This window comes from Panthera uncia, chromosome B1 (genome assembly GCF_023721935.1).
Source record: "Panthera uncia isolate 11264 chromosome B1, Puncia_PCG_1.0, whole genome shotgun sequence".
NCBI lineage: Eukaryota > Metazoa > Chordata > Mammalia > Carnivora > Felidae > Panthera > Panthera uncia.
Genome location: NC_064811.1, coordinates 19,776,852 through 19,804,235, shown reverse-complemented (window position 1 = coordinate 19,804,235; position 27,384 = coordinate 19,776,852). Strand labels below are relative to the sequence as shown.

Below are 27,384 nucleotides of genomic sequence, written 5' to 3'. Positions count from 1 at the left end.
AATTATAGCAACATTCCAGAAAACTAAAAGGCTATCTCGCTTCTTGTCCGGTTTTACTATTTCAAATGCATCATAATCATAGAAATTATTTAACCTAAAAATCCTTCCTCTAAATAATATTTTAAAAACTGAAAGATATCTTTGCACATAGTTTTGCCGTTATCTAAGCTTATTTGCAAATGCTCAAACGTGCTGCACTTAACATCTTACACCTCAAAGCCTCTGGACCGGAACCCTGTTACACCAAGCAGAAGATACAGAACAGGTCTCAGCAGCTAAACAACAGCATATCACCAAGATTTGCTTGTCTTGGAAGTAATTCCATCTGCTTGGTTCTCAGAAGGTTTTATATTTCTTTTGTTTCTAACCCTTAATGAGAAACAAGGCCATCAAATACTGAGGAGAGTTCTTCCTTTCACTGTGGCTGAATTATATTGTACAGTTTCTCCACATAAGTCATTGATATCTTCATAACAAACCAAATTTAGGAATTTCTAAGTAGACGGCTTTGAGTTTCACTGTATACCAACACATGCAATTTAGCTGGATGTGAGGCAATCCAGGTCTCCTCTTCAAAACAAATCAAAGCAATCTTGAAATAATCACTACCTAACAAAACTTTATTTCACTGTCCAAAAACACAAGGCATATTTTTTAATGATTAAGAAATCATCTATCTATATGTGTGTGTGTGTATACATACACAGTGTAATCAACATACACTGACTTTCATGATTTATATTTGAGATTCTAGTGTTTTTGCATGAATAGTACAAGATCTCATGATGTTATTTATAAAAACCCTCTAATTCTACACACACATTTTTTTTTTTTTAAATAAAAGATAAAACAAGAGCTGAATAAATTGAGTACAGCCAGAAACAGCTGAGGCTTTCAGGGTGTTTTTGCATACTCATTTATATGTACAAGAAAAGAAATGAGCGATGTGGAATACATATCATTTTACAAAAACAATTCAGCTTTTCTTCTTAAAGCACCAATGGTAACAGATGAACTTTAAGCTGTACAATTTACAGCATCTTACTGTATGGACTGTATGTGCACAACAGCTCAAATAACTACTGTCATTGTAAAACAACAGGGAAGGAGAGAGTTCAGTTGTCAAAGCCATAACAAGCTACAAAATAAAGGGCACCAGGAGAAAGATCATACAGAAATGGAAGGAATGGGGTCAGAGCTGAGAGTCCTTCGGGTGAGGCAAGCATTCGTGAAGACAGAATATTTATGAGCCACACATTTAATGTTAACATACAATTTTGGGAGAAAAGGCCACAGTGGCACTGAATGGACCAGTGAATGGAAGATGAAGCTTGGGCCATCAGTGCAGGACAAGACAGCATCAAGAATAAAACCTAAGTATTTTGCATATTCCATCAGATTTCACTTTAGGAGTTATCTTTGCCAGGAAGTCAGATTTCTCTTTAGAGAGATCTCTGCCAAGAAACAACATAGTAAAATTAATCTCAGTTCTATGAAAACACTTTAAAGCGTTCCAAAAAACAAAGTTTCCAAACTGATATTACGTATACAATAAAAATATAATAAGCACAATAAATTCTTTCTGGAAACAAGCTTCCTTTACAAAATTCTTCTTGTGAATAGTAATGTATTTTTAAATAATCCTGTTATTACGTTTGCCATCTGGTCTCCAAGCCAGGCAGGTCACTTCCTTTCCTGTATTTTCATTTGGTGGAAAACTCCAAACTCGATGAAAACTTGCAAGTCGATGAAGTAATACCTAAGACAAAGCAGATACAATGGCAAAAAATAAAAACTCCATTTCCAAAGATGAAATAAACCTAGATCCCTGCTATAACATCTTTAAAAATAATCTCAAGTAGGGGTGCCTGGGTGGCTCAGTCGGTTAAGCATCCGACTTCGGCTCAGGTCATGATCTCGTGGTTCCTGGAGCTTTCTGCCATCAGCGCAGATCCCACTTTGGATCCTCTGTCTCCCTCTCTCTCTGCCTCTCCCCCACTAACATGGGCATGCACATACACACACACTCTCTCTCTCTCAAAAATAAACAATTTAAAAAAACAATCTCAAGCATAATATTTAGCTATCAGAAGAAATTAGAATTTAGAAAGGTCTAAATGAACTTAAGGTCTACTCAAAAAGATGGGTGAAACAAGATCTAATTTGATCCTGTACTCTACACATTTTCCTATCTTCTAGGTCAACAGGAGACTTATCTTTTAGTAAGGAATGAGGTTGTCCAAGAAGATGATGACAAAAAAATAACATAAACAGCACTAGAAAGGTAGCTGTAATATGGTCAAATGACACTAAACTTGGAATCAGACACCTCGGTATCCAACTTCAGCTGTGTCACTTAATGGTCATAGAGCTTGGACAGGTCACTTATTCTAAATTTCCACTTCCACTTGGGTAAATTCCCACCATGGAGGGTCAAGATGGTGCCTACTGAGTCAAAACTAAGGCTGCCCCTGCTCTATTCTCTATCCAACCATTGAAAAGAAGGAAGAAAAGGCCTCAAAACTGCACATGCTCCCAAAGACCCTTCCACACCGTCTCAGTTCCCCACACCACAGCTTCCCCTCTCCCTGCCGTCTCATACGCCCTTCACTCTCAGTACAGGGGCCCCCACAGGGAAGCCAAGCCTCCCAAGGAATCCTTCATCTACTAAGCTCAATGCTTTTTGGAGCCCATCTCTGCCATTCCCCAGTTCTGAAACGCTTCCTCTGTGCCCTCTGGAATTCACGGTCAGGTACCCTTAAGGTCTCATCTTCATTCTCTTCTCTGAAACATGCTTCTCACCCAAGGACACCTTTTCCCTGCAGGATTCTCAGATGACAGCCATTTTGTACCCCATGTTCCCCATACTACCCGGCCAGGAGATGAAGTAGGTTTCCTCCTTGATGCCCAATGCCATTTCTGGATGACTTTTCTTCTCTAAAATCCTCTAACTGTGAATCAGACCCAGTCACATCATGCTACCTACTATCCCTCTTAACTACAGTCATCTACAGACCCCGAGGCCATTCTCCTCATTCCTGGAAGATCTGGACTCCTCCCTGCCTCATTCATGCTCCCCAACGCTATTCATCATCTTTCATTTCAAGAGCTACGGTGTCCTGGCTTTTCCATTCTCAATTGCCTTTCTTCTAATGATGGCGTCATCAACTCACCTCCATCACTCCCAGGGTCATGCCCTTAACCTTGTCATCATTTCAGCTATAATTGCTGCCATAATGTTCCAAACCTCCCACTTTTCATCGCTGCCTCTATCCTTCCAGCTCATCCCTACTAATAACCAACTGCAATTCTTCCACCAGGTAGGAACCAAGTCATACAACCCACTGATTCCACTTACTCACTGTCGCTCACTCACACATGCTACTTCCATACTTAATCATGTTAGAATCCAAGGTTCATCATTGCAATCGCTCCTCTTCCGTGTAACTTTAACTCTCTTGCATCTCTCTTACTAGGTCACACTTGCAAAACAACCCTGGTTAAAACCAACCATGCCTGTGCCCACACAGTCCAACAGAACAGCAGAGACACAACCATGCTCACTAGGTTCCCTCTCAAACTACAAGACCACCAACCCCCCGTGGCTCTTAATACTGACCAGCAATCTTACTACACTTCCCTAGTCCACTTGCCTTGTCAGCCTTTCATACCCCTTTCTCCCCAAACTTCCAATATTTTCTTCTCCATCCTACACAGTGCTCTTTCTTCTTCACTGAGAACATGGAAACAAGTGCCCACTATTACACCCACACACCTAGTCGCACTCAGACCCCATTCTCGCCCGTCCCTCCTACACTAGGAGCTGTGTGGCTGTACTGTCTGCAATCCTCTCTAGACCATGAGGATTTCTGAGGGACAGTGGCAAAGGAGAGAGACCAGAAGATTTCATGGAGGGACCTGAGAGAGGAGACATGCGTACCCGGTGAGAAGTCATTAGGAGTCGTTATAGTGGTGCAGCTTTGCAGGCTGCTAAGTGTTCCTTACCACCTAGTTTCCAAGCTTGTCTGCACACAACACAACTCCCACCTGGCCAGGCAACCATCAGGAAACGTGCCAAAAGGCCAAAGGAGGAAAGATGCACAGCTGAAGGTTTCCTTACACAATGGCTGCCAGGTAATTAAAAACTCTCAGGAGAAAGGCAGACACAGCGGATTTAGACTTGATGAAGCTACAAACAAGAAATGCCCACTGAGGACAGTCAGGGACCTTTCACTCTCTTGCTAAATTTAAAGGTATTTTTACCAGGAGGTAGCTATCCGACCCACAGTATAGAGCTTGGACAACAGATTCTAGATTTTGAAACACGTCCTCTGTGGCGGCTACACATGCACGCACATTTGCAGCTACAGGATGACAGTAACTCTTCTTTCTTCTGTTACTAAACCCTACGCAAATTTAGGGTAAGGTCTGTGGCTCTACTACTATGTCTGGTTCATGAGTGATGCATCATAGGCTTTTAAAAAGCCCATTTAACAAATAAATGACTCAAGGACACTTGGGAATGCAGCACTGTGCAAAAACTGTTTTTGCCATGGAATACGGAAAATGGGCCCATCAATGATCCTTCCCTTATAGGGGCCCTTACACTTTCACTTAAGGTTCACAGCTGCTTGGAAAGGGCGTGGTACACAGGCGGCCCGGCAAGTCCACAGAACGGGAAACTGAGGCTGGGGCAGTCTGCAACGCGCTCGCTGTCTGGTCGGGCTCACTCACCTCGCCCGCCGTGTTGGCCAAAGCGATGAGATCCCGCTTGGGTGACCAGACCAGGAAAATGATCTCCTGCGGCAGCTGCTTCTCTCCCACCACCCGGAAGGATGGGAAACAGGTCGGAAAACGCAACATGAGGGCGGCCCCGCAAGGACACCCCAGTCGGAGGCCGGCAGGGGCCTCCCGCAGCCGCCCCGCCCTCGGGCCTCGCCGGAGAGCTCTGACCCGGGCGGTACCTGCGAGACCCGCCCCCTCAGCGGCCCACGCGGCCCGGGAGCCCTCTCCCTCCCTCCACCCACCGCGCGCCCGAACCTGCGCACCGCGCCGCCGCCGCGCGCTCCGGGCACTTCCGGCGCCCGGACTTCCTCGCGAGAGGACCAGGCGGCGCGGGCGCGCCCCCGAGGCCGCACGCCTGCTCGTAGGTGAGGCGTGGTCACAAGCGTGTGCGCGCGCGCCCGCAGGCCCCGGCCCGTTTCCCCGAAATTCGCCCCTCGGCGTCGATGGCGCAGGCGTAGGTTTGGGAGTGAGGCTTCAGGGACTGCGGGGGTAAGAAAAGGAGCGCAAACTTTTGGTCCTCATCGGCCGGTGCCTGCATTGACAGCCTGTAAACGGGTTGTTTTCGGTCCCGGTTAGAATCACCTGGAGAGATTTTTTTTTTTAACCCCGCCCCGGTAGCACCCCAGACCAACTAAAAGAGAATTGATACGGAATGCGACCCAATATTTATTAAAATTCTAGGTGATCCCAGTTTGCAGCCAAGGTGGGAGGGCCCTGCTCCAAAACCTCTGAGTAGGCATATATCCCGATTATCACATTAAGCGTCTACAGTTTATTGGTGGGAGTAGCCCCACCGTAAAAAATGGGGGCTGTGGCCTCGGAGCTACCCGAGGATGTACTAGGACAAAGTATCGGATCCGCAAACGCACGGGGCATGGGCTCTGCCCTAAAAGGCTTACCGGTCAGCTTGGCCAACTTGTAAGATGTCTCTCTGTGCAGGACAAATTTAAAGGTCAGCATGTTCAAAAAGTTCACGGAAGTTAGGACTCTGGTTAAGAGAATGTGACCGGATCGCCCTGTGATTCTGGAACTTAAAAATCTCTGGTAGAAAACCCATCTACCTTTCACTTCTTTCCCTTGCTGGAAGGAGAGAGAAGCGATAGAACCTTCCAACTTTAACAAGCCCTATCTTCTTGCCCTCTCTCTGGATATCCCCTGGGAAGTACCAGAGGTAGACTAATTCCTTCAGCAACAAAGATTTGAAGCACTTGTTCTGTGGCTCTGTTCTTGACTCCTATCTGATGCTTACCCTGCCCCCTCTCAGAGGTAGGCTTTTTCCCTTGCCTTTGCTACAGTTTAGCATCACCCCCAAATTCTTCTGGAGGCAACATTTTGAAGGTGAGAATGGACTTATCTTTGGTATCCATGAAGTGCGTTTTCAGGTGTTAACGTTCTGGGGTGGCAGTGATAGATAATCTGGCTACTGGGGGCGGGGGGGGGCAGTATCTATCCACTTAACATTCTTAAAATTGAATGCCCATTTTCTTAAAATTGAAGTTATCCTGATTCTGAACCCTCCTACAGCACATGAAAAGGACTGTCAGCGGAGGAGTCACTCGGTGCTAGCAGACAGAGGAGAGTAGAAGCATTCCCAGAGAATTTCCCAGAAGGTATTACAGCACAGGAAACGGTGTAGGTGTGGGGTTCCAGATGTGGCCAGGAAACAGCAAACGATGTTATGTGGCCATAGCACGTCGCGTGTCCTGGTGGGAGTGGGGGGCGCTGGAAATCAAAGTCGCCATTAACAGTGTTTCCAGCCTTTTTCTCACTGTCCCATAAAGGAGATTGGGTCTCACCCGCTCCTTTTCTTGGCCTTCCCCGTTGTCTAAGGGAAACACTGCTTTGGCAAATTGGTTTACTTGTGCTTCTGTGGCACAGCATCAACAGGAAAAGGGAAGAATGCCCTGGTGCTTTTTAAGGAGGTAGAAATGCATGGGGTGGGGTGGGGGGAGTGTGTGTGTGTGAAGAAAATGGAAGAGAAAATAGTCTAAGAAGAATTTCCATGCCCTGTACATCCTCTTCCTAGTGCTCGAGGGGGAAAAAAAATGCAAGAACTAGGTGTTCTTGAATGAACATTTTGGTAGCTAGGCTGTTTGACCACTGCACCCCTTGGGCTAGCTCATGCTGGACATCTTTGCACGTGTTGTAATGGTACAGGGTTGAATTTTGAAGGGCCAGACAGCTGCCAACAGATCGGGAGGGGGGCATATTGTTAACAGCATCACACCGGTTCATTGGTTACTCAAGACCTTAATTCTTGTGCCAGGGGTGATGATGAGTTAGAAGGTAAAGACGGCAGGAAGACTAGGTAGGGGTTGGGGGAGGCACAATTCCAGAGACGTTTCTGAAGTAGGATAATAAGAAATGATTAGTGATTAGACTGAAGGAATGAAAGTGGGGGATTAGTCAAGACTAAGGTTGGGATATTGAGGCATGCAGACTCAGGGATGGAGAAATGGTCATTGCCGGCTTAGGGAGGAGGTAATGAGAGAAGTATGAAGGGGAAGCCGGGGCAGGCAGACCAGGGCAAAGGATTGAGTGAGTGAGGACTGTGCTCGGGTGTTGGTCCGGTATGAAAATCTGTGGTAGCCAACAGGAAGCTGGAACTGCAGGTTTGAGGGGGGGAAAGTCGGGGCCTGAGCAGATATGTGGGAGTCACTGGATACAGGAACGGAAGACGGAACCATGTGGAATGTGACTAAACTAGGCCATCTGAGTGACTGTTATTTTGAGAGATCTATTTTGAAGTCATAAAATAGGTGAAACATATAAAATAAGAAATTGACCGAATTTGCTGGAAAGATAAATGTGGAAGATAGGTGTTAGACTCTGTCCTCCGTGGCTGCAAAAAACACTGACTCAAAGTGGCACAAGTAATAACTAGAAAGTAGTGCTTCCTGTAAATGACAAGTCCAGAAATAGGGCCAACTTCAAGGCAGGCTAGATCCAGCCACTTGGTGTCCCCAGGGACCAAGCTCAGGGTGTACCTCATCATAAGGCTGGCTCCCCCTGTGGTCACTGGAAAGCCACCCACAGCAACCGGATCTACGTGCTTCTGCCTTCAGAGAGAAAACAAAGGGCTCTTTTCAAGACTGAAGTCCCGAGCTGCCGCTGTGATTAGACCAACCCCTATCACAAGCGTATCTGACACCAGTCACAGGTGACGGGTATGGAATATGCCCAATAAAAAGTCTTCCCCAAGAGCTGGAGAGGATGTCAGTCATCTCTCTTCCAAACCCCATGGCAGGCACACAACGGGGAGCGCGGGAAAGATGCCGCCAAAGCCATCAATCAACACTCTTCAATATGACAACCAATCGCAAATACACAAAGGGTAGTTCTAAGTATGAAAGGCATTTGGGAGATGGTCCATCCTGGCAGAGTGAATCTACACTGTACCAATTATTCGTGGTGTTTCATTTGTCTCTACAGAAGAAATTCGGAGACCAACCCGTGATTCCCATCTGTAGAAAAAAGTATATATGTAGGTATGCATAGGAATTTATCCTAAGACAATAGATTTGGTCATTAAGTATGTTTATCATAGGGTTATTTACAAGAGTGGAAACATATAAACAACTTACATGTCCAACCATGAGAGATTGATGTTAAAAAATACACTATATCCATACTGAAGAATAAGACTATTGTAAGTATAAACTGATGTCCAGATGCTGATAAAAAAGAGGATTACAAAATAGTATGTATTCCCAACTCCCATTTTCCTGGGGGAAACTTTAGAGTGTGTCTGTGTAGCTATTTATACAAAAACCTATCTTTGGAAGGGTGGTTATCTCTGAGAGGTAGGAATGGAGACGTTTCTTTTCAATTTCTTTGATTTACCTGGCTTGTGTATTAATTAATTAATTGCAAAGCTAACAGGCAAGCCCTTTGTCTCTTTTTGTCCTCGTGAAGCATATAAAATGTTCAGTCTGATTTCCCTGGTTTCTCCTACTCCTCACCCCTGCGCTCACAGGTGAAGAAACTGGGCCGGTCTACTGAGGCTCAGTTTTCTTGGAGCCCACCAGATGTGACGCTTCTAGTCTGCCGTGGTACGAAGCCACTACATAGTGTGAGAATCTTGTGACTGTCTGGCTGATGGGATAAAACTCCTCTCTCAGAGCTCCAAGATCTGTTTGCTCACTTTGGGTGCTTTTTCCCCTCAGTCTTGCTGAGTTAACATTTATACAGAATCGCCTGAAATCAAATTGTAGAGATCTTCTCTTCAGTGTATTGCAATGACCTTCTTAGCTGACCTTCAAGTAATTTAACCCATGTCCTAATGTTCAATTAAAATTGCATCAAATAGGTGAAATTGGATTTTCTTTGCATTTTGTTCAAGCTTTCCTTACCTAGGCAGTTCTAAGCGTATTAGCTTCTGACTCATGTAGCGCAGTTAGGGTTCTGAGGCACCAAGGAGTAAGTATATTACATGGCACTTCCATTCACTCAATCCGCATTTATGAGCAGCTACCGCTTGGTGGGTGAGGAAACGTGTAGCCCGGTCACCCGCCTCCCGGGGTTGTAGGGAAGGTTCATGAAGTCACATGTGCAGCAGTTGGCTGTCTCTGACATCACTGGGTGCAAGGCACAGCTCCAGAAAGGAGCCAGTGAACACACACCACGGTGTCCGCAGGCCATTGCTACCAACAAAGCTTCTAATCTGAACAGAGGAAGTTAAGTCCAAAGACGTTGATCTAATGCAGGGCATAATTTAAGTACATTAAAAGAAGGAGAAATGAAAAGACGCACAAACATGCACATTTTTATTTCACTGGCAAGAAATATACTATTCCACTGGAGACACCAGCAAGGACGTTGTGAAAAGGAGGTAGCACCAGACCAGGATCTTTTGTGGGCTATGATTTTATATTTAAAAATTAGTCAAACTTCTCATAGATGCCTACTACTTTATAGATCACTTTGAAGGAGCCAGACGTCAACTTAAGTGTTTTCCTTAAAATCACCTTCAAAGCTGAATAATTCTTCTTCTGTCTTTTTTTTTTTTTTTTTTTGAAAGCTGAATTATTCTACGTGTAAAGCCGTCTAGATAAGGCTGCCAATCTTGCTCACAGAGCACATCCCAACCCGAAACATACATCTAAACCCTCAATGTCAGGACAGTCTTCGCACTGACTCTAAATACTTCCCAATATTGTTTAGGTGTGTTTTCCTTGTTTGAGTCCTTATAGGATAGAAGACCAAGCCCTCTCCAGATCTTAGGCAGGCCCACCGTTAGGGACTGAATCATACCTTCTAAATCCGTATGTTGAAGCCCTAGCCCCCAGTACTTAGGAATGGCACTATATTTGGAGATAGGGCCCTTAAGAAGGAGAGGCCATTAGTGTGGGCCCGAATCCAACCTGACTCATATCCTTAGAAGAAGAGGAAATTTGGACACAAAGAGATACCAGGGACTCACAAGCCTAGAAGAAAGGCTGTGAGAGGACACGGCAAGAAGGTAAGTTCAGGAGAGAGGCATCAGAAATCCAAACTTGCCAACACCTGGACCTTGGACCTCGGACCTCCAGCCTCCAGAACTGTGAGAAAATAAATGATTGTCATTTAAGCCGCTCAGTCTGTGATATTTTGTTATGGCAGCCTTACCAAAGTAACACACCTACCATCTGAAAACTTCTAGAAAATTCCATGCCTTCATCAAATTTTTTGAGCACCTACAGAAGATGGTATAAAATGGGTAGTGACATGAAGAAACCGCAATCTTTTGGGGAAATAGAATCTGTACATATAATGGCAGAACAATACATGAAAAGTGCCTCAGGTGTGGCTGCAGAACTCCCAAGTGTTCAGAGAGGAAGGTAGCGGTTGGTAGGGGGACTCCTAGAACTCTTCCCTGGAGACAGTGGGACTGGGCCATATGGAGGGATATAGTCCCAACAGACCAAAGGGAATGAGATGAAAACAGTGGGGCAGATAGGAGAAATAAATGAGTCTAAATATCAAACTAAATGTAAGAAAAAAAACCTGAAATCCGATCATTCAGGGCCTACAAAGTGACTCTGGCTGTCATTAAATTTTGTAATAGAAGCAAGAAGTGGAATTAAATTTAGCTGTAATAATTTAAGAAAAACATCCTTTTAAAAAGCTCTGTGTCAGATTTAGGGATTTTCCTCTATTGGTGATTTGGGTAGGTATCTTAATGTTCAGATATGCAGATTTCTAATTAGAACAAATGACCTCATCTCCCATCACACTTTACCTCCCAGAGACATTTTTACATCCTATTAGTTTATTCCCTGAGAAAAGAAAGAAGCGGTTAGTCCTTAAAATTAGTATTAATTGAACAGAACAGAATCACCGGATTTCTTATTTTTAACTTCCTAAGAAGTTCAAGTTTTAAAGTACATAATTCCTGATTGTAAGTAATACCTGATTTCCTCAATTCTAAGATGTGGTTTTTTTCACATTTCAATATTTCTGAAACAGGATATACCTAAAGTTTAACATGCACAATTAATAAGCTATGGGGTTTCTCCCCCTGAAAAGTTACAATCCCATCAATAGTGCATTTTACAATTGATGGTACCTTAAAACTAAGGAAATGGGGTGATGATAATAACCCCTGGCCAGCAGGACCTGATTCTTGAGGAATCATGGTCCCTCAGGTGTCTGCGTTTCCAAGGAGATTTCCAGAGATTTTAGCATGGTATCAGGGGCCACCGTGAAAGTCAGGCAATGTTCACGCCCATGGCTGAATCAGAGAAGGGAACACTCATAATGATTCGGCAAAAGGTTCACATCTCACCCCGTCACCTCTAAATCCACCCCTCTGACCACCATAGCAACCTCCGTGGAAAAAGGGGACAAGGGAAGAGTTTTCTGATGCATGTTAAGTCCAGGGGCTTAGCTCATCTTTTGATGTGGCCGGACATACACCCCCATCAGCTGATCAGGGCCCACGGTGTGCCTTCCACATCACGCATCCAACAGCCCTAACTTAAAGACCAGAAGGAATTTCCATGCCAGATGGGGTGCAGCTCTTGTACCTTTACTCACAGGGCTCTAGCTAAGCCCAAGCAAGCATGCCTCCAAACCTGCTCTAAAGCAACTATCTGGGAATAGGAGAAAAGTCATTATGCAAATGCAAGCCATTCAAAACTATGGGATCTTAAGGAGATCATGTCAGATACCTAGAGAGAAATAGGGAGAGGAACTGTTTGTTCTCAGAATTCAAACCCAGTCCCTTCACTGCTGATACTGGACCACCAGATGATTGCCATTAGGGCTGCAACCCCACCCATCTGCACTTAACATTTCTCACCAACAGAACGAGAGCCAGACACATGTGCCTCATTTAACATAATCACAGAAAACAGCCTATGGTGTAACTATTATTACATAATATAGTAATTATATGATAATAATAATGAAGAAACGGGCTGCGAGTGAATGACCTGGCCAAGGACATATAGTCAGGAAGTGTTCATCAGAACAAGAATGAGAGGTTTTAATCCCCAAACTATGCTGCCTTCTGCTACTACTTTTACAAAGAAATAAAGTTACTGGGGCACCTGGGTGGCTCAGTCAGTTAAGCATCCAACTTCAGCTCAGGTCATGATCTCACGATTCGTGAGTTCAAGCCCCACACCGGGCTCTGTGGTGACACCTCCAATCCTGGAGCCTGCTTTAGATTCTGTGTCTCCCTCTCTCTCTGTCCCTCCCCCACTCATGCTCTCTCTGTGTCTCTCAAAAATGAATAAACATCAAAAAAATTTTTTTTAAAGAAATAAAATTACTGCCTGGTTTAAAAGACATTGAGATGACAGAGCAAGTCGTAATTCTAAATGTCTCATTCATTCCGCAACAGTTAAGTGGTTCTATACCATCAAAGGACACTGTAAAAAGTACTTGAAAAACCCATATTTAATCATAAAGCCATGATGATACTCTTGCTATCTTTAGACTATCCTCGTCAAAATTCTTCCCATCATCTTCAGTTTTTGTCCCCAAATAATTGCTCATTGTGCCTTTCTTTGCAAGTGGGGTTTAATCCATCATACAGTATTTTGATGTTTGACTTACAACATTCCTGTGTCTAATTTAACACACTCGTGTTCAATATAAACAAGACCTCAAGTCTCCCCTTTCATTCCTCTTCTGACACTTTCTGCAAAAGAATGCTATATGCCCATTGTTCAAAAGAGGCCAAAATGATACGACTGGGACAGATTTGAAGAGTGAAAGAAGGCACACGGAGAGGTCTGGCAAACCAGCTAAGGACAACTCCCCAGGTCTCCAGAGAGGCTGCTGAGGGGCCCAGACACCAACAAATGCCACCTGCCTATTTTCTGGCTTCAAAAGGCGCATACCTTTGAAAGCGACAGAATTTAAGTCCAGTGTGGCACTTTCAGAAAATGGCATCAAAGGTTGGACTATAAATCTTTCTTATTCTCAAGTCACTGGACATTTAAGAGCAAAGATATTGATGGGCTCTTTCTCTCCTTTTCTTCTTCCTTGTAACAGATGTGTGATTCATGGATTGCTCTTTAACGGTCTCCATTTTCGTCTTCTTACTTTTTCTTTGCTTCTGCTTTCTGACAGCTCTGAAAAAGAAGGTGCTGAATTATTTTGTAGAATAAGCATGATGTATGTAATTATGCTGGGATTTAATTAACCAGCTGACCAAATAAGAAAATAGGAGGAAAAGAATTTACTGTATCCTAAGCATAAATCCTCAGAACCCTAATCATAATAACAAGGACGTAGTCTGAGGCCTCACTAAGCAATATGCTGGAGTAAAGAAATTTCCTTGACAGACGGTTACTACAGATTGAGAACAATCTATTCGAGACAAACACACCACAGAGGTAAATAGTCAAGCCAGGAAAAACCGCTGCTGTGCTGAAGCGTCCGGTGGCCTCTAGCCAGCATGTGGCATCCAAGCACTTGGAATGTGGTGAGGGCGAGTTCAATGTGCTCCCTATGTCAAGTGCACACGGGATGTTGAAGAAAGAATGCAAAATATTTTGTCAATGTTTACATTGATTATGTATTGAAATAATACTTGGGATATAGATCCTTTAAATTTTAAAAACAGTAAAGCCAATGAGTTAGGAGGGTTTTTTTGTTTGGTTGGTTGGTTTTTTTGTTTTTGTTTGTTTGTTTGTTTTTGCTGTTGTTTTGGTTTTGGTACGTCTGTACTGCTCAACTCAGCACCTCAATCTCCAAATCCTTGCATTACATTTTTCAGGAAAAGGACCGATACATTCGACAGTTAGCAGAGGTGGAGAAATGAAATCGCACGATGGAAAAACTGACAACACTTAACAGAGGCCCATCTTATAAGCCCTACGGCTAATTTTCCCTTCCTCAGTGGGTGTAAAAGTCTGGACAAGTGCCACACAGGATGTCCGTATTTTGTGGTCCCTGGCTTCTCGAAAGACTAGCTTCAAAACAAACGAGATGGAACTCACCCCCTAAAAACACTAAAGCACACCAGAACAAAACAGATCCTTAGCTTCTGGTACTCTCTGAACTAAGTGACGGACAATCTATAGCTAAGAAAGATTACTTGTCCGTTCATTCTCTCTCTCCAAACTTACAGAATCATGCCATTTATCACATTACCAACCAAGGAAGACGCTGGGGCTGCCAGCACCAGCTAACCTGGAAAATCCCCAAGGCTACCCAGCAGTATCGGTCACGAGATGCACTTCTCCTAAACCACAAGTCCGAGGGAAAAGCTTCCTTCTGATCTGCCCAGGACCAAAACCTAGGAAAGAAGCTCCATAAACAATATATAATCCCTCAGTGGAGCAAACTCAAGCCTCGCTTTCTGTCCACACAACATCTCTATTAAGTGATGGAAATGAGTGGGCATAATCTTTGACTCCAAGGATCTGGGAGACCGAGACAAGGCTGAGGTCACCTTTCCTTTTCCTTCCCCCAGCTTTTTTTTAGGGGAAGAAACTGAGGCTATGAAATCGTCCAATGAAGAAGTGGCAGACCAGCCTGATCCTAGAACCTGTGTTCTTAATTACCTTGATACTATGTACTCTGCTATAAATTATTCAGATATGTAAAATGCTACGCATACAGTAAGCACTAAACAAATATGGGCTGTTGTTAGTAGTGCCACATGACTATTATTCAGACTTTTGCTTGACAACTTTCCCCTTTTCCATATTTAGATTTTGCATTATGGATTCGGATAGCCTACCCGTTCAAAAATAAAACAAATGCTACAGTCATACACTGTTTTGTGCATGTTATATAAACCTCCTTTCCCTCCAGTCATTATTTGAAGTAGGCTAATGTTCTGACAAGGGATGATTTAGCAAACTTAATGAAGTCTAATGTCTGGATGGCAAAGTCAGTGAAGCTGTATGTGCCTGTATACAGAATTTGAACAAATTTTCTTTGGCTTATCCACTTACAAAAAGAACTAAACACGAACCAGACCTCACTAGAATATATAGTTAACAAAAGCAGAAGAATATGTTCACTTGTTAATATGAATAAACAAAAATTTCCGGAGATAAATTTTTCACCTGAGTATAAACTGAACTGATTGAGTATAAATCAATTGTTTTGTTTTGCCTTAAAATTCAATTGACCTAGTAGCTGTTCTCTAAATTATAGGTATTTATGTAATGATAAAAACGATTAACCACAAGAGGGAGCTTGCATCATTCCAGTTCAGGAGCAAAGGCAAATTAAACTCAGAAAAAAACAAATTAATATAAGACAGCTATGAAATATCTTTTATGCCATACATGCTAAAATATAAAATTTTTTTTTAATGTTTATTTTTTTTTGAGAGAGAGAGAGAGAAAGCATGAGCAGGGAAAGGGTAGAGAGGACACGACACACAGAATGTGAAGCAGGCTCTAGGCTCCGAGCTGTCAGCACAGAGCCCAACACAGAGCTCCAACACACAAACCACAAGATCGTGACCTGAGCCGAAGTTTGACACTTAATCAACTGAGTCACCCAGGTGCCTCTATTAAAATTATTTTTTACAATTGTAAAGAAAAAATTTTACCTTGTCAATTTCATTATGAAAAATTTTTGAAAGAAATACCTGAAGATAACTGTCAACAGTTTAGGAGTCTATTCTGAGAAAAAAGTAATACTATTTAAGACTTATCAGGTAGGGGTGCCTGGGTGGCTCAGTTGGTTAAGTGTCTGACTCTTGGTTTAGGCTCAGGTCATGATCTCACGGTTCGTGAGTTCAAGCCCCAAATGGGGCTCTGTACTGACCACTTAGAGCCTGCTGCTTGGGGTTTCTCTCTCCCTCTCTCTCTGCCCCTCCCTGGCTCTTTCTCTCACAAAATAAACATTAAAAAAAAAGACTTGGGGCACTTGGGTGGCTTAGTTGGTTAAGCGTCCGACTTCAGCTCATGATCTCATGGCTCATGAGTTCAAGACCTGCTCAGGCTCTGTGCTGACAGCTCAGAGCCTGGAGCCTACTTCAGATTCTGCCTCCATCTCTCTCTCTGCCTCTCCCCTGCTCACAAACCATCTCTCTCTCTCTCTCTCTCAAATATAAATAAACATTAAAATATATATTTAAAAGAAAGACTTATCAGGTATACCACATCCTAATGGATTTGCTCCTTGAATTAAACTTGATAAAATCTAGTACTAAAAAATACTAAATGGTTTCCCTCAACGAAAACAATATAATACTACCAAGCAGACTAGCCAGGGCTGTTGAAGAGCCAACAAAGAGCCTACAATATATAACTAAAATGCAAATTCAGTTTCCATGTATCATAAGATCACAGATCAAAGTCTGAGCATGTTACTAACTCCGTTTGCAACCAGAATTACCCAGTAAATGGTGCAACAATCCCAGACCAATAGTTTATTATGTTGTACTTTATTCTTTTTAAAGTTTATTTATTTGAGAAAGAGTGCGCGTGCGTGTGTGTGCATGTGTGTGTGCAAGCGGGGAGAGACAAAGAGAGAGGGAGAAAGAGAATCCCAAGCAGGCTCTGTGCTGTCAGCACAGAGCCCAAAATGGGGCTCACCAACCATGAGATCCTGGCCTGAGCCAAAATCAAGAGTCAGACACTTAACTGACCGAGCCACCCAGGCACCCCGAGTTGTACTTTAATTCTCAAAGGTTTCTAAGAAAAACTCTTTTATAAGATTCTTCAATACATTTCTTAATTTAGAAACTTCCATTTCTACCCTGGATTACTTAATGGAAATAATTGTTCAAAGTAAATTTGATAAAAAGTAATGGGAAAGTAAAACAGTAGGCAGAATTCAAATAGCTGGACCTCAGTGGAAAAAAATAATTGCCACTGTCCAAAAAAAATAAACAAATGGACAAGAATTCTAATACAATTATAAACAGTTACAATAGCATCAGATATTTCTATTACTAAGAAATATTTTTTTATCACAAGTCATAAGATAGCTCAAAAATTTTATGCTGATCCCAATTCTCATGTAATGTTAAATTTGGCTATCTGGTTTCCATAACAATAAAAGAAGAAGACTCAATAACTATCATTCCTTGTAGGTTTTGTGGTTTTCTTAAGTATTATCATTCAAATTAGCCCAGTTGAAACAGCAGTGGTTTTTCTAAATACACTGTGGTCACTGGGATAACTTTGTTCTCAGTTATAACCAACACCAAATATTGGCAGAAGTGAAAATAATCATAGAAAACAAATGGTAAAAATTAAAATTTTACATATTTAAATATTAATACGTCTAAATTTTTTTTCCAAGTCTGCAGAATTTAAAGAGATAGCTTCCATTTTCCAAGGTGTTCACTGCGGGATTACAAATCACATTCCATCTGAAATGCCTTCTCCAGCCTCGCCTATCACGTGTCTGCATCCCAGCTGCCCTGACTAAAATATCATGTCGGTCGATAAAGCCTGAACTCTCAGGGGTGCCTGGGTGGCTCAGTCGGTTAAGCACCTGACTTCGGCTCAGGTCATAATCTTGCAGTTTGTGAGTTCGAGCCCCACGTCAGGCTCTGTGCTGACAGCTCAGAGCCTGTTGCCTGATTCAGATTCTGCGTCTCCCTCTCTCTGCTCCTAGCCTGTGCGTGCATGAGCGCACTCTTTCTCTCTACCTCTCTCTCTTCCCAATCTCTCTCAAAAATAAACATTAAAAAAATATATATAAAAAACAAAGCTTGAAATCTCTCCCCACAAATTATAATTTCACATGAACCACAAAAGATATAAAGTTGATCAGTTTCTACCTTGTATTTTGGTTATTTTCATGTCTTAAATGTTAGGCTTTTTCACTCATCTTCATGTCCTCACACCACTGTCTACACAAAGGTACGTAACAGTAAAAATACCCAACGATCTCGCACTTCTGAATCCCCCAGTGCTCACCTTTGTGGACTGCTTTATACGGATCACACAAGGAAAAGTTGTTTCTAGTCAATAAAAGAATTCAACTTACTTGATCACTTTCTTAGATGCAGTGATCTGAGGACAAGTACTACGTTTATGATCTAATTCACCACAAATAAAGCAGCCATCTTTAGGGGCCCCGCAGGAATGATCTGGAAGAGCACAGTGACCGCAAATGCTACAGTGAATCCAGGCTATAAAATAAAAATTAAGTTTTGGAAGAAGTTCATTTAATGTAATTTTTCATTTGACCAACCTTTATGATAGAGAGGATGAACAGTGTTTACTTGAAATTACCGTGACTGGTTTGCATAGTTGTTTATACTTTGGCTAAAGAGGCCAAGGTAAAGAGTCGGAATCCCACATAAACCAGCTAACTTCTTTCTGATACATGGCAGCAAATGCAGCCCTTCAAGGAGTCATGAGCTGGAGCCACTGACACCATGGGGGTTGGCTGAGGGACACAGAGCCCTATTAAAATAAGCCAAACCAGGGCACCTGGGTGGCTCAGGCGGTTGAGCATGTGACTCTTGACTTCAGCTCAGGCTCTATGCTGCCAGTATGGAGCCTACTTGGGATTCTCTCTCTCTCCCTCTCTCTGCCGATTCCCCACTGCACCACCACCCCCCCTCCCCGCCCCGTTCCTCTCAAAGTAAATACAGATGTTAAAAAAATAAAATAAATTAAATTAATAAAATAAAATAAGCCAGACCAAATGCCACACTGAAATAGGTTACAGTCATATCTCCCTATAAAGGAGAGAGTGTGCATTTTGGTAACTGCAAAAACTACAAAGCAGGTAAGATCAATGCAGGTGTCTATATTAAGTTTTTTTCTCTTATAGATACAATTAAATAAAAACCCTATCTGGGTGAAGAAAACCGCTGAAATGTTTTCATAGGATGTCAAACTCGAAGTCTAAATACTTACAAGGTTTTACACACTTTTTGCAGAGAAAGCAATGGTTCCACTTCCTGCCATCCTACAAAAATAATTTTTAAATTATGTTTAATGTATCATAAAAATCAAGTTCCACAATTAAAAATTAAAATGTCTTATTAAAATCTGTGTAAATTATTCACTCCTTATTTCTCACTTTCCTGGGCTTCCCAATTAAATACTTTGATTTTAATTGATGCATTTCTCCACTCAACTCAAAGGCCGCCTTGATGGGCCCCAATTTCCTTAACTGGAAAACTAGGGGATTTATCTACATGATCTTGAGTTCAAGCAATCCATACTGCACAAAGAAGGACTCAATGAAAATTTCAAGAGAATTAATGATTCATAACTTTGACATGTCTATGTGGTGTAATCCTTAATAAAATTCGTATTTAAGAATTTTAGATAATTTAGAAAGATGGAGATTACAGGGTACTGTCTGGGTAATGTTAAATCCGGGAAACAAAACTACCTAGAAAAATGTATAAGACACTTTCGTGTATAAGGCACATGTCCCATTTAATGAGAATTATAAAGAACAGACTGATGAATCCCAACAGGCTGAGAAATGGAATCCTGTCAGCCCCGAGACACCTCCCCTTTCTAATCCAGCAAACCCTCCCTCCCCATTGAGTAACACCTACTCCGCTTCCTGGGATGGTCATTTCCTTGCTTTTGTCTATTTTTTACCACTTATGTGTGCCTCTCTAAATGATAAAGTTTGGTCTTCCTCATTTTGAGCTTTATATGATCTGGGTGTGATTTTTTTCTCTTAAATAAAGAACACAGAGAATTTCCAAACTGATTGAAAATACATGTAATCAGGTGTGCTGCCACAGTTAAAAACAAGTATAACCCGTCATAAAATTATGGAGTTTCGAAAACTGTACTTTATAATAGTTACAAAAATATAGCCTTTCCTTTGGAGAATGATTTGTGTATATTACCCAAACTGAACTTCCTATGTTCTTTCTGACTGGATTTAGCTAAAACAAATAGGCCAACTTAAGTGTCATCCCACCTCTTTAAAACAATAAACAGGAGGTGTGTCCCTACAGTCCTTCCTTATCTGCAAAAACTGGCAGAGTACCTGGGGCCCCTGGGTGGCTCAGTCGGTTGAGGGTCTGACTTTGGCTCAGGTCACGATCTCATGGTTCACGAGTTCGAGCCCTGCACCAGGCTCCATGCTAACAGCTCAGAGCCTTGAGCCTTCTATGGATTCTGTGTCTCCCTCTCTCTCTGACCCTCCCCTGCTCACACTCAGTCTCTCTCTCCCTCAAAGTAAATAAACATTAAAAAAAAAATTTTTTTTTAATTAAAGAAAAAAACGAATTCATCCATGCACAGCCCTTAGGAAAGGGCCTGGCACATAAAAAGTGCACAGTATGTTATTAATACCTCATTACAATACTGACGGCATCTAATAGTTCAGTATTTTACCTAAAGCACCTTAAATTTATCCCCAACACAATTCAGCACTCATCTCACGCCTTATTTAAAATACTCCTAATTTTAGCAGTCATACAGTCCCATAGCAAAGTGAATTCAAATAACCACTAACGATGATGAACGCAAAGGCTGTTGTACTTTATAATTAGACATAAAATACTCTATTAATGTACATTTAGCAAATGATAATATGGTAATACAAATTATAATATTATCAAAATAACCTTAAGCAAATGTAATGGCTAGTAAGCTAAAATAAAACTAATATATTTGAATAAAAATGCATTCTATAGGAACCTATACCTTGGATGTGCAAGAATTACAGTGCTCACAGTGTTGATTCTCTAGGGAAACATATCGTTGACATAAAGGGCAAAATCTAAGGAGGAAAGAAACAGACTTAACTCAGCTGCATATTCTCATGAAGATTCACAGAGTAGATAAATGGCACTTGTTACAGAGGTTGGGTGTAATCCAAATGCAATTCAATATAAAATATAGACCAAATTTAAAAGTAACAGAAGAACTATATGAGTCAATATGAGAATCATTTTAATGTTAGATATATGGAACTTTATTTTCAGTGACTCATGTATTTCAAGGCCCCACTATGATCTTACCTGTACCCTTCTTCACTAGGAAGGATTATTTTGCTGGGTGGGATATTGGTGAAAATACGCACAGGAGATTGTTTTCGACCTGTCTTTCCATGTTTATAAAGTGCGTGATTATCATAATCTACCTAGAAAGTTAAAAAAAAATTGAAAAAGAACATTTACTCAAATGAGTGAACATCTATGAAGATTCTTTACCAAAAAAGAACAACTGATGCCAAGATAGGAGTTAAACCAAAGTATTTAACAAGAAACTATTCTTTTTAATTGTTTTTAACGTTTGTTTACTTTTGAGATAGACAAAACGAGTGGGGGAAGGGCAGAGAGCAAGGGAGACACAGAATCTGAAGCAGACTCCAGGCTCTGAGCTGGCAGCACAGAGCCCAATGCGGGGCTCGAACTCACGAACCGGTGAGATCATGACCTGAGCCAAAGCTGGGTGCTCAACCACCTAAGCCACCCAGGGGGCTCTTACGAAAAAATTCTTAAAAGCAAAAGTTTACTTATTAATCAACAGCCTCAGAGAGGCCTCTGTGGCAGTGAAATTTCATTACAGAAAAGGCAAACTTTGTTATGATAAGTTCATATTGCCCAGTATTGAGAGAACAACTGTAATCTTTTACCCAATACAACAGACTTCACGAGAAGGACTACTAGGTAATTAAGAATTTGGCTTTTGGCATTAAAAAAATTCCACCCCCGAAGACGCATGCCTGTCAGGTGTCAGGTCAGCGAGTCTCAATCCAGCCTTACTTTGGCCCTCCACCATTCACTATGCGACCTCTCACGTCCTGGTAGAGCACAGGTTCAGGGACCAGACAGTGGCTCTGCCACTCACTTGTTGTGACCAGAGGCACCTTCACATAATCCTCACCTGGAAAAGGAGGTTACTGATTTCTGCCCCAGGGGTGCTGTGAAGGTTACACGAGATAATGTGTGTAAAATGCTGAGTTCAAAGCCTGCCATGTGGTGGGGACATAGAAAGATGGAGATGAAGAGAGAGTCACAACTATAATTGTGACTATTTCAAACATTTACGTCTCCTCAACACCCTAACTCGGCTTTCAGCCTTGGCAGCTCATCCTGAAAGTAAGCTGAAGCCAACAGGCACGGCTTCTATAGGCTTCTTGCTCCCGCCTCCTTCTCCAACCTGTCATCCGTATGCATTCTCTCTTTGGCTTTAAACCTGCTCTGAATCCACCTGGTCACTAAGTCCATCTTTCTCTAGATCAGTAATTCTCAGGTGCGATGCCTGGATTGGCAACACCAGCACTGCCCCTGAGATCTTGCTAGAAAAGCACATTCTCCCCAGCCTAAGACCTAAGAAAACAGAAGTTCTGGGGGTCAGGGCCTGCAATCTGCATTCTTTTTTTTTTTTTTTTAACAGGAACTATTTATGTATGTATGTATTTATTTTTGAGAGACAGAGACAGCATGCACATGAGCAAGGAAAGGGCAGAGAGAGAGAGAGAGAGAGAGAGAGGAGGACAGAGCATCCCAAGCAGGCTCCATGCTGGCAGCAGAGAGCCCGATGTGGGGCTCGAACTCACGAACTACGAATAATGACCTGAGCTTAACCGATGGAGCCACCCAGGCACCCCCACCCCCTGCTCCACAATCTGTAGTCTTAACAAGCCTTCCTGGCACACTAAAATTTGAGAAGCGTTGTTCTAGATTATCCGCAAGAATACCATGAGATTTTTATAAAGTCAATACAGGCAGAGCCCAACTTTCAAATAAGTTACATTGAATTGTTTGGATTCTAAACAAGAATACACTTAAGAATTTCATAGAAGAACTGGCTTGCAAGCTAGCTATTTAATAAACAAATCACAAAAATATAAAGACTTAATGACAATGGAAAGAGAGGGCCTTTAATGAGAAATTCCTGAGCTCTCTGTATGGCCCTGCTGTGGCTGGGTCTAACAGCCACAGATGAACAAGTTCAGGAAGACTCATCAATAAGCTTTAGCAGTGGGGGGAAAATAAGTGGCACATGAGGAGACCCAGCTAAACAAGGGACAGTTGGGGGGGGGGCGGGGACAAACCCTGGGGGTTCTGGTTAACTGTCAGCATGGTAAGTCCACGGTCTGGCGTGACGGTGTGAGAGCTGACACGGGCTCACAGCTGCCCTATGCAGAAGTGTAATATCATAACAAGGAAAGGATGAAGTTAGATTACATTTGAAGCCCTGCATTCAGTCACTGCATATGAAGAGAGACGCTGATAAAACAAGTTCATTTCTACCAAAAGTAGTGGGAATGAATAGGATTTGTAGTTTAACGTACTGGGGGTGGTGTTTATTCAGAAAAGCGAACACTGGGAAGATCTGATAGCTGTTTTATAACTGAAGGGGTGTCAGTGGAATCGAAATTAGACTTAGCCTTTATTGCTCTGGAGAATAGAAGTAGGACCAATGGTTAGAAGTTAATAGGGAGCATATTTTATCTCAATATGAGAAAATTTTCTAACGATTAGAGCTATTAAATAAATTGAGTTGCCTTGTAAGGCTGCAGGACTTTGCTCACTGAAAGCATTCAAGTGAGGCCGGTGACTCACTTAGTAGAGACGATTATTATGGTGAAAAGTTAGCCTACGTTACACCCCTCATGTTTCTTTCCAACTTTAAAATTCTATGAATATATGTCACCTATTAGAGGCTAAGATACAAAAGTAGGTTTTACTTCAAAATTACCTTAAAATATTACTGTAGTAGTTTTCTTTTAAACCTATTTAAATTCATAATTTCTCCCTAATACACTCCTCTATGTACTCAATAAAAACATGATACCTTATTAAATTCAACAAAGATATTTTGAACATTTATGAGTATCATAAGAAAGAAAAAACCTTCCCAAGAGAACCTCAGGAAGATCTTCAAATGTTGGAAAAGAGGACCTTAGAAAAATTTCTAAGAAATGGAATATTCGAGGCAATACAACGGATGGCAGATAGAAGAGAGGGAAAAAAAAGAACAATCTCTTTATGGCTACCCCAGGAGTTGGAGAATGTATGTGTCAGGAAGGTGGTTGATTGCTTGATTTTGCATAACCTAATTGAGATTATTATTATTTTTAAATGCGGGTTTGTTGTGCTAATTAACTATAAACATATGGTATGTAAAATGCATGCTGCTAGGGTAAATTAATGTACCTCTAACATACATCCATATTTCATAGCTTCATCCACACAAATAAACGTCCTATGGAAGGAAGCGCTGTAAAGCAAACACAATTTTGCAAATTGCATATCACTAGTGGTAGAGCTGATACACCATTTTCCCATCATTATCTCTGACATTTCACTCACAATGATGATGAGAGGCATTTTCAAATAGAAAATTTCTCCCATGGAACTGATTAATGTGATGAAGTACTGTATAGAAATGAGGGAAAGCACAAAATCTCTGCAGTTCTTAACTTTTAATTTTATCTATACGCAAATTTCTTCTGTAACACGAGACTGGAACTGGTTATACAGACACCAAGACGTTCAAGTCACCAGACATTTATTTTGCACCTACTATGTCCTAGGCATCCCTCCGGGAAACAAAGATTAAAAAGACACAGTACTTGTATTTATTTTCCCAATTCCCTAAGGACTATAATCCTTTAATCCTTTAATTTCAGTGTTTCAAAAGGTCTGAAGTGAACTCTTCAGCTCCATCAACCAATTTCCACCAGAGCAATAAGGTCTTTTAGTCATATTCCCCATATTCCATGTACCTCTTATTTAAAATTATAGGGGTGCCTGGGTGGCTCACTCAGTTAAGCATCCTACTTGGGCTCAGGTCACGATCTCATGGTTCATGAGTTCGAGTCCCGCGTGGGCTCTGTGCTGACAGCTCAGAGCCTGGAGACTGCTTTGGATTCTGTGTCTCCCTCTCTCTCTGACCCTCCCCCACTCACACTCTGTCTCTCTCTCTCTCTCTCTCTCTCACTCTCAAAAATAAAAAAAAAACAAAAAAATATTTTTGATAAAATAAAACATTATATACATACAATATATATTATATGTTATATATATATATATATATATATATATATATATATATAATCCCCCTTGTCACTCCAAACCCTTTACATGTTTGTTTATTACATATCAAGTTTTAAGAATTTCAGTTGTCATCCTGTAAAATTTGCAATCATTTGTCAGGAATTCCTGTCAAAATATCTTCATTTCTGAACATGAAAATAAAAATTTCAAAACACAGTTTAACACAGGATGATTTTTTTAAAGATAGCTTAAAAAAAAAAAGCGAAGTTTGTACTTATAACAATCCAAACAAATGTCCCAGATGAAGGAGAAACAAGAGATCGTTGCATGTTCGCAGTGGAAGGGAAGTGAGGTGATCTAGTTCAGATACGGTAAATACAGGACCCGAATGCCACTACTCCCTGACCCTGTCCCTGTGGCAGACATCACTAATCAATCACACACTACTCGCTGCCACTCGGCATGGTATTCTCAACAAATTCTCCAGAAAGTCACTACCAATTTATCAGGCTTACCACTAAAGCACTAAAAGTGTAACTTATCTGCCATCTCTTTTCTGATTCAATCATTTTATTTTATAGGTAAGGAAACAGAGACCAGGAAAGATAAACTGACTTCTTCCAAGATTAAAGAGCCTCTAAAAGGCAGTATGCTAGGACTCACACTTCTGTGAATCAAAATTTCTTTTCATTATCACATCCTTCCTTTCTAATCTGCCCTTAATAGAACTTTTAGTTTTCTAGGTCTTTGATGATTATTTTATTCTGTAGTCATCAAGTGCTTTATCATTGAAGAGTCTGACTTATATTTTATGAAGATTTGCAGCATTTCTGCATTCTTCTTACCCAGAAAGTATTAAAGTATTTCAAAAAAAAGAGATTTAGTGATTTTTTTTTTTTTTTTTTTTTTTTTTTTTTTTTTTTTTTTTTTTTTTACTGTATTATGGTTTGGGAGCTTATAATCATCTTGGGCAATGTGAAAAAGAAGGTCTAATCAAAGTCTATGGCAAAAGACCTGTGAAGGAGGACAAGAGACTTTCAAAATTTCATTTGATGCAGGCAGCTAATATACAAGAAAATAAATTACCACAAAGTAAGGTTAAAATAACAAGAGAAAGAAAAGAAAGAAAATAAAAGTGTCAGAAAGGATAATAACAGTAAATCCAGAAAAAAATCAAAAGAAAGAAATAAAGAAAAAAAGAAAAAGAAAGAAAGAAAAGAAAAGAAAAAAGAAAAGAAAAGAAAAGAAAGGCCATCAAGGTAAGATACAACAAATAAGGTTTATAAACACAATGGGAGATACGGTGAAAACAATTTCTCCATCTGAGCATATAAAGGGCAGTAGTGTTCTGATCTTTAGTAGAAATCAGGAAAAACAAAGATTTTTCTTTGTTTCACAGATTGTATTCTAATTTTCCTTTTCAAAGTTTGGCTTTCTCTTTACCAAAAAGACTACTTTTTACCCTGATACATATGGCCTAATTAGAAACTTTTTCACCAATACAATGAATTGTATAATTATCGTTTTTTTAATGTTCATTTATTTTTGAGGGAGAGAGAGACAGACCGAGAGAGAGAGCGCACGTGTGCAGGGGAGGCGTAGAGAGATGGCGAATCCCAAGCAGACTCGTCACTGTCAGTGCAGAGCCGGACGCAGGGCTCGATGTCATGAAATGTGAGATCATGACCTGAGCCGAAATCAAGAGTCAGACGTTTAACCAACTGAGCCACCCTGGCTCCCCTGGATAATTATTTTTTATAAGCTTGGACCTTGGAACGATTTCTCAACAGCGAGACTCCAGTATTCCCACAGGTTCCTTCCTAGTAACACAGGCTGTCAAAACAAACAATGACTGGTTTCTCCACAGTAACCTCTCTCATCCACTCTACTCTTGATCTGCCTTCTTTGGGCTCCTTGCCATTTCAAACTCCTGCCCTTAGTGAAAACTCATCTCTAAAAGTGTATGGAAGGGCGCCTGGGTGGCTCGGTTAGGCGTCCGACTTCGGCTCGGGTCATGATCTCGCGGTTCGTGGGTTCAAGTGCTGAATCAACCCGCTTCAGATCCTCTGTTTCTTCCTCTCTGTGTCCCTCCCCTGCTCACGCCCTCTCTCAAAAATAAACAAACATTAAAAAATAAATAAATATGAATGGACCAGTTTTCTGAGGGACCTTACGTTTTGCAAATTTAATGTTTCAGATACTGTACAAAAAAACAAAAAAAAAAGCCCGAAAGAAGAGTTTTACCC

At 41.4% G+C, this 27,384-nt stretch overlaps 2 protein-coding genes and 1 long non-coding RNA gene across 5 annotated transcripts in view; 1 reads left to right on the top strand and 2 right to left on the bottom strand.

Annotated features, from left to right (window-relative positions):
* ANAPC4 (anaphase promoting complex subunit 4) overlaps positions 1-5,056 on the bottom strand; it is a 33,526-nt gene extending 28,470 nt beyond the window's left edge. The window contains exons 1-2 of one of the 2 annotated variants that reach the window (XM_049630406.1): positions 4,735-5,056; positions 1,654-1,759 (exon numbers count right to left, since the gene is read on the bottom strand). In XM_049630406.1, the coding sequence (XP_049486363.1) occupies positions 1,654-1,759; positions 4,735-4,863 (235 nt within the window). In that variant the 5' untranslated portion in view covers positions 4,864-5,056. The remainder of the gene's footprint in view (positions 1-1,653; positions 1,760-4,734) is intronic. The other variant, XM_049630407.1, reaches the window with a different exon arrangement.
* A 70-nt stretch (positions 5,057-5,126) lies between these two features.
* LOC125922688 (uncharacterized) lies at positions 5,127-9,149 on the top strand. Of its 2 annotated transcripts, XR_007457741.1 has the most exons (4): positions 5,127-5,274; positions 6,050-6,123; positions 6,310-6,395; positions 8,762-9,149. It is a non-coding gene; the product is annotated as an uncharacterized LOC125922688 (long non-coding RNA). The 2 variants fall into 2 exon arrangements; XR_007457740.1 differs by lacking the exon at positions 5,127-5,274 and having other exon boundaries at positions 5,283-6,123; positions 8,762-9,144.
* A 614-nt stretch (positions 9,150-9,763) lies between these two features.
* Positions 9,764-27,384, bottom strand: part of ZCCHC4 (zinc finger CCHC-type containing 4) — a 53,801-nt gene continuing 36,180 nt past the window's right edge. Inside the window, exons 9-13 of the mRNA XM_049630408.1 lie at positions 21,149-21,270; positions 20,832-20,907; positions 19,068-19,119; positions 18,187-18,331; positions 9,764-13,349 (exon numbers count right to left, since the gene is read on the bottom strand). Coding sequence (XP_049486365.1) covers positions 13,214-13,349; positions 18,187-18,331; positions 19,068-19,119; positions 20,832-20,907; positions 21,149-21,270 — 531 coding nt within the window. The 3' untranslated portion in view covers positions 9,764-13,213. The remainder of the gene's footprint in view (positions 13,350-18,186; positions 18,332-19,067; positions 19,120-20,831; positions 20,908-21,148; positions 21,271-27,384) is intronic.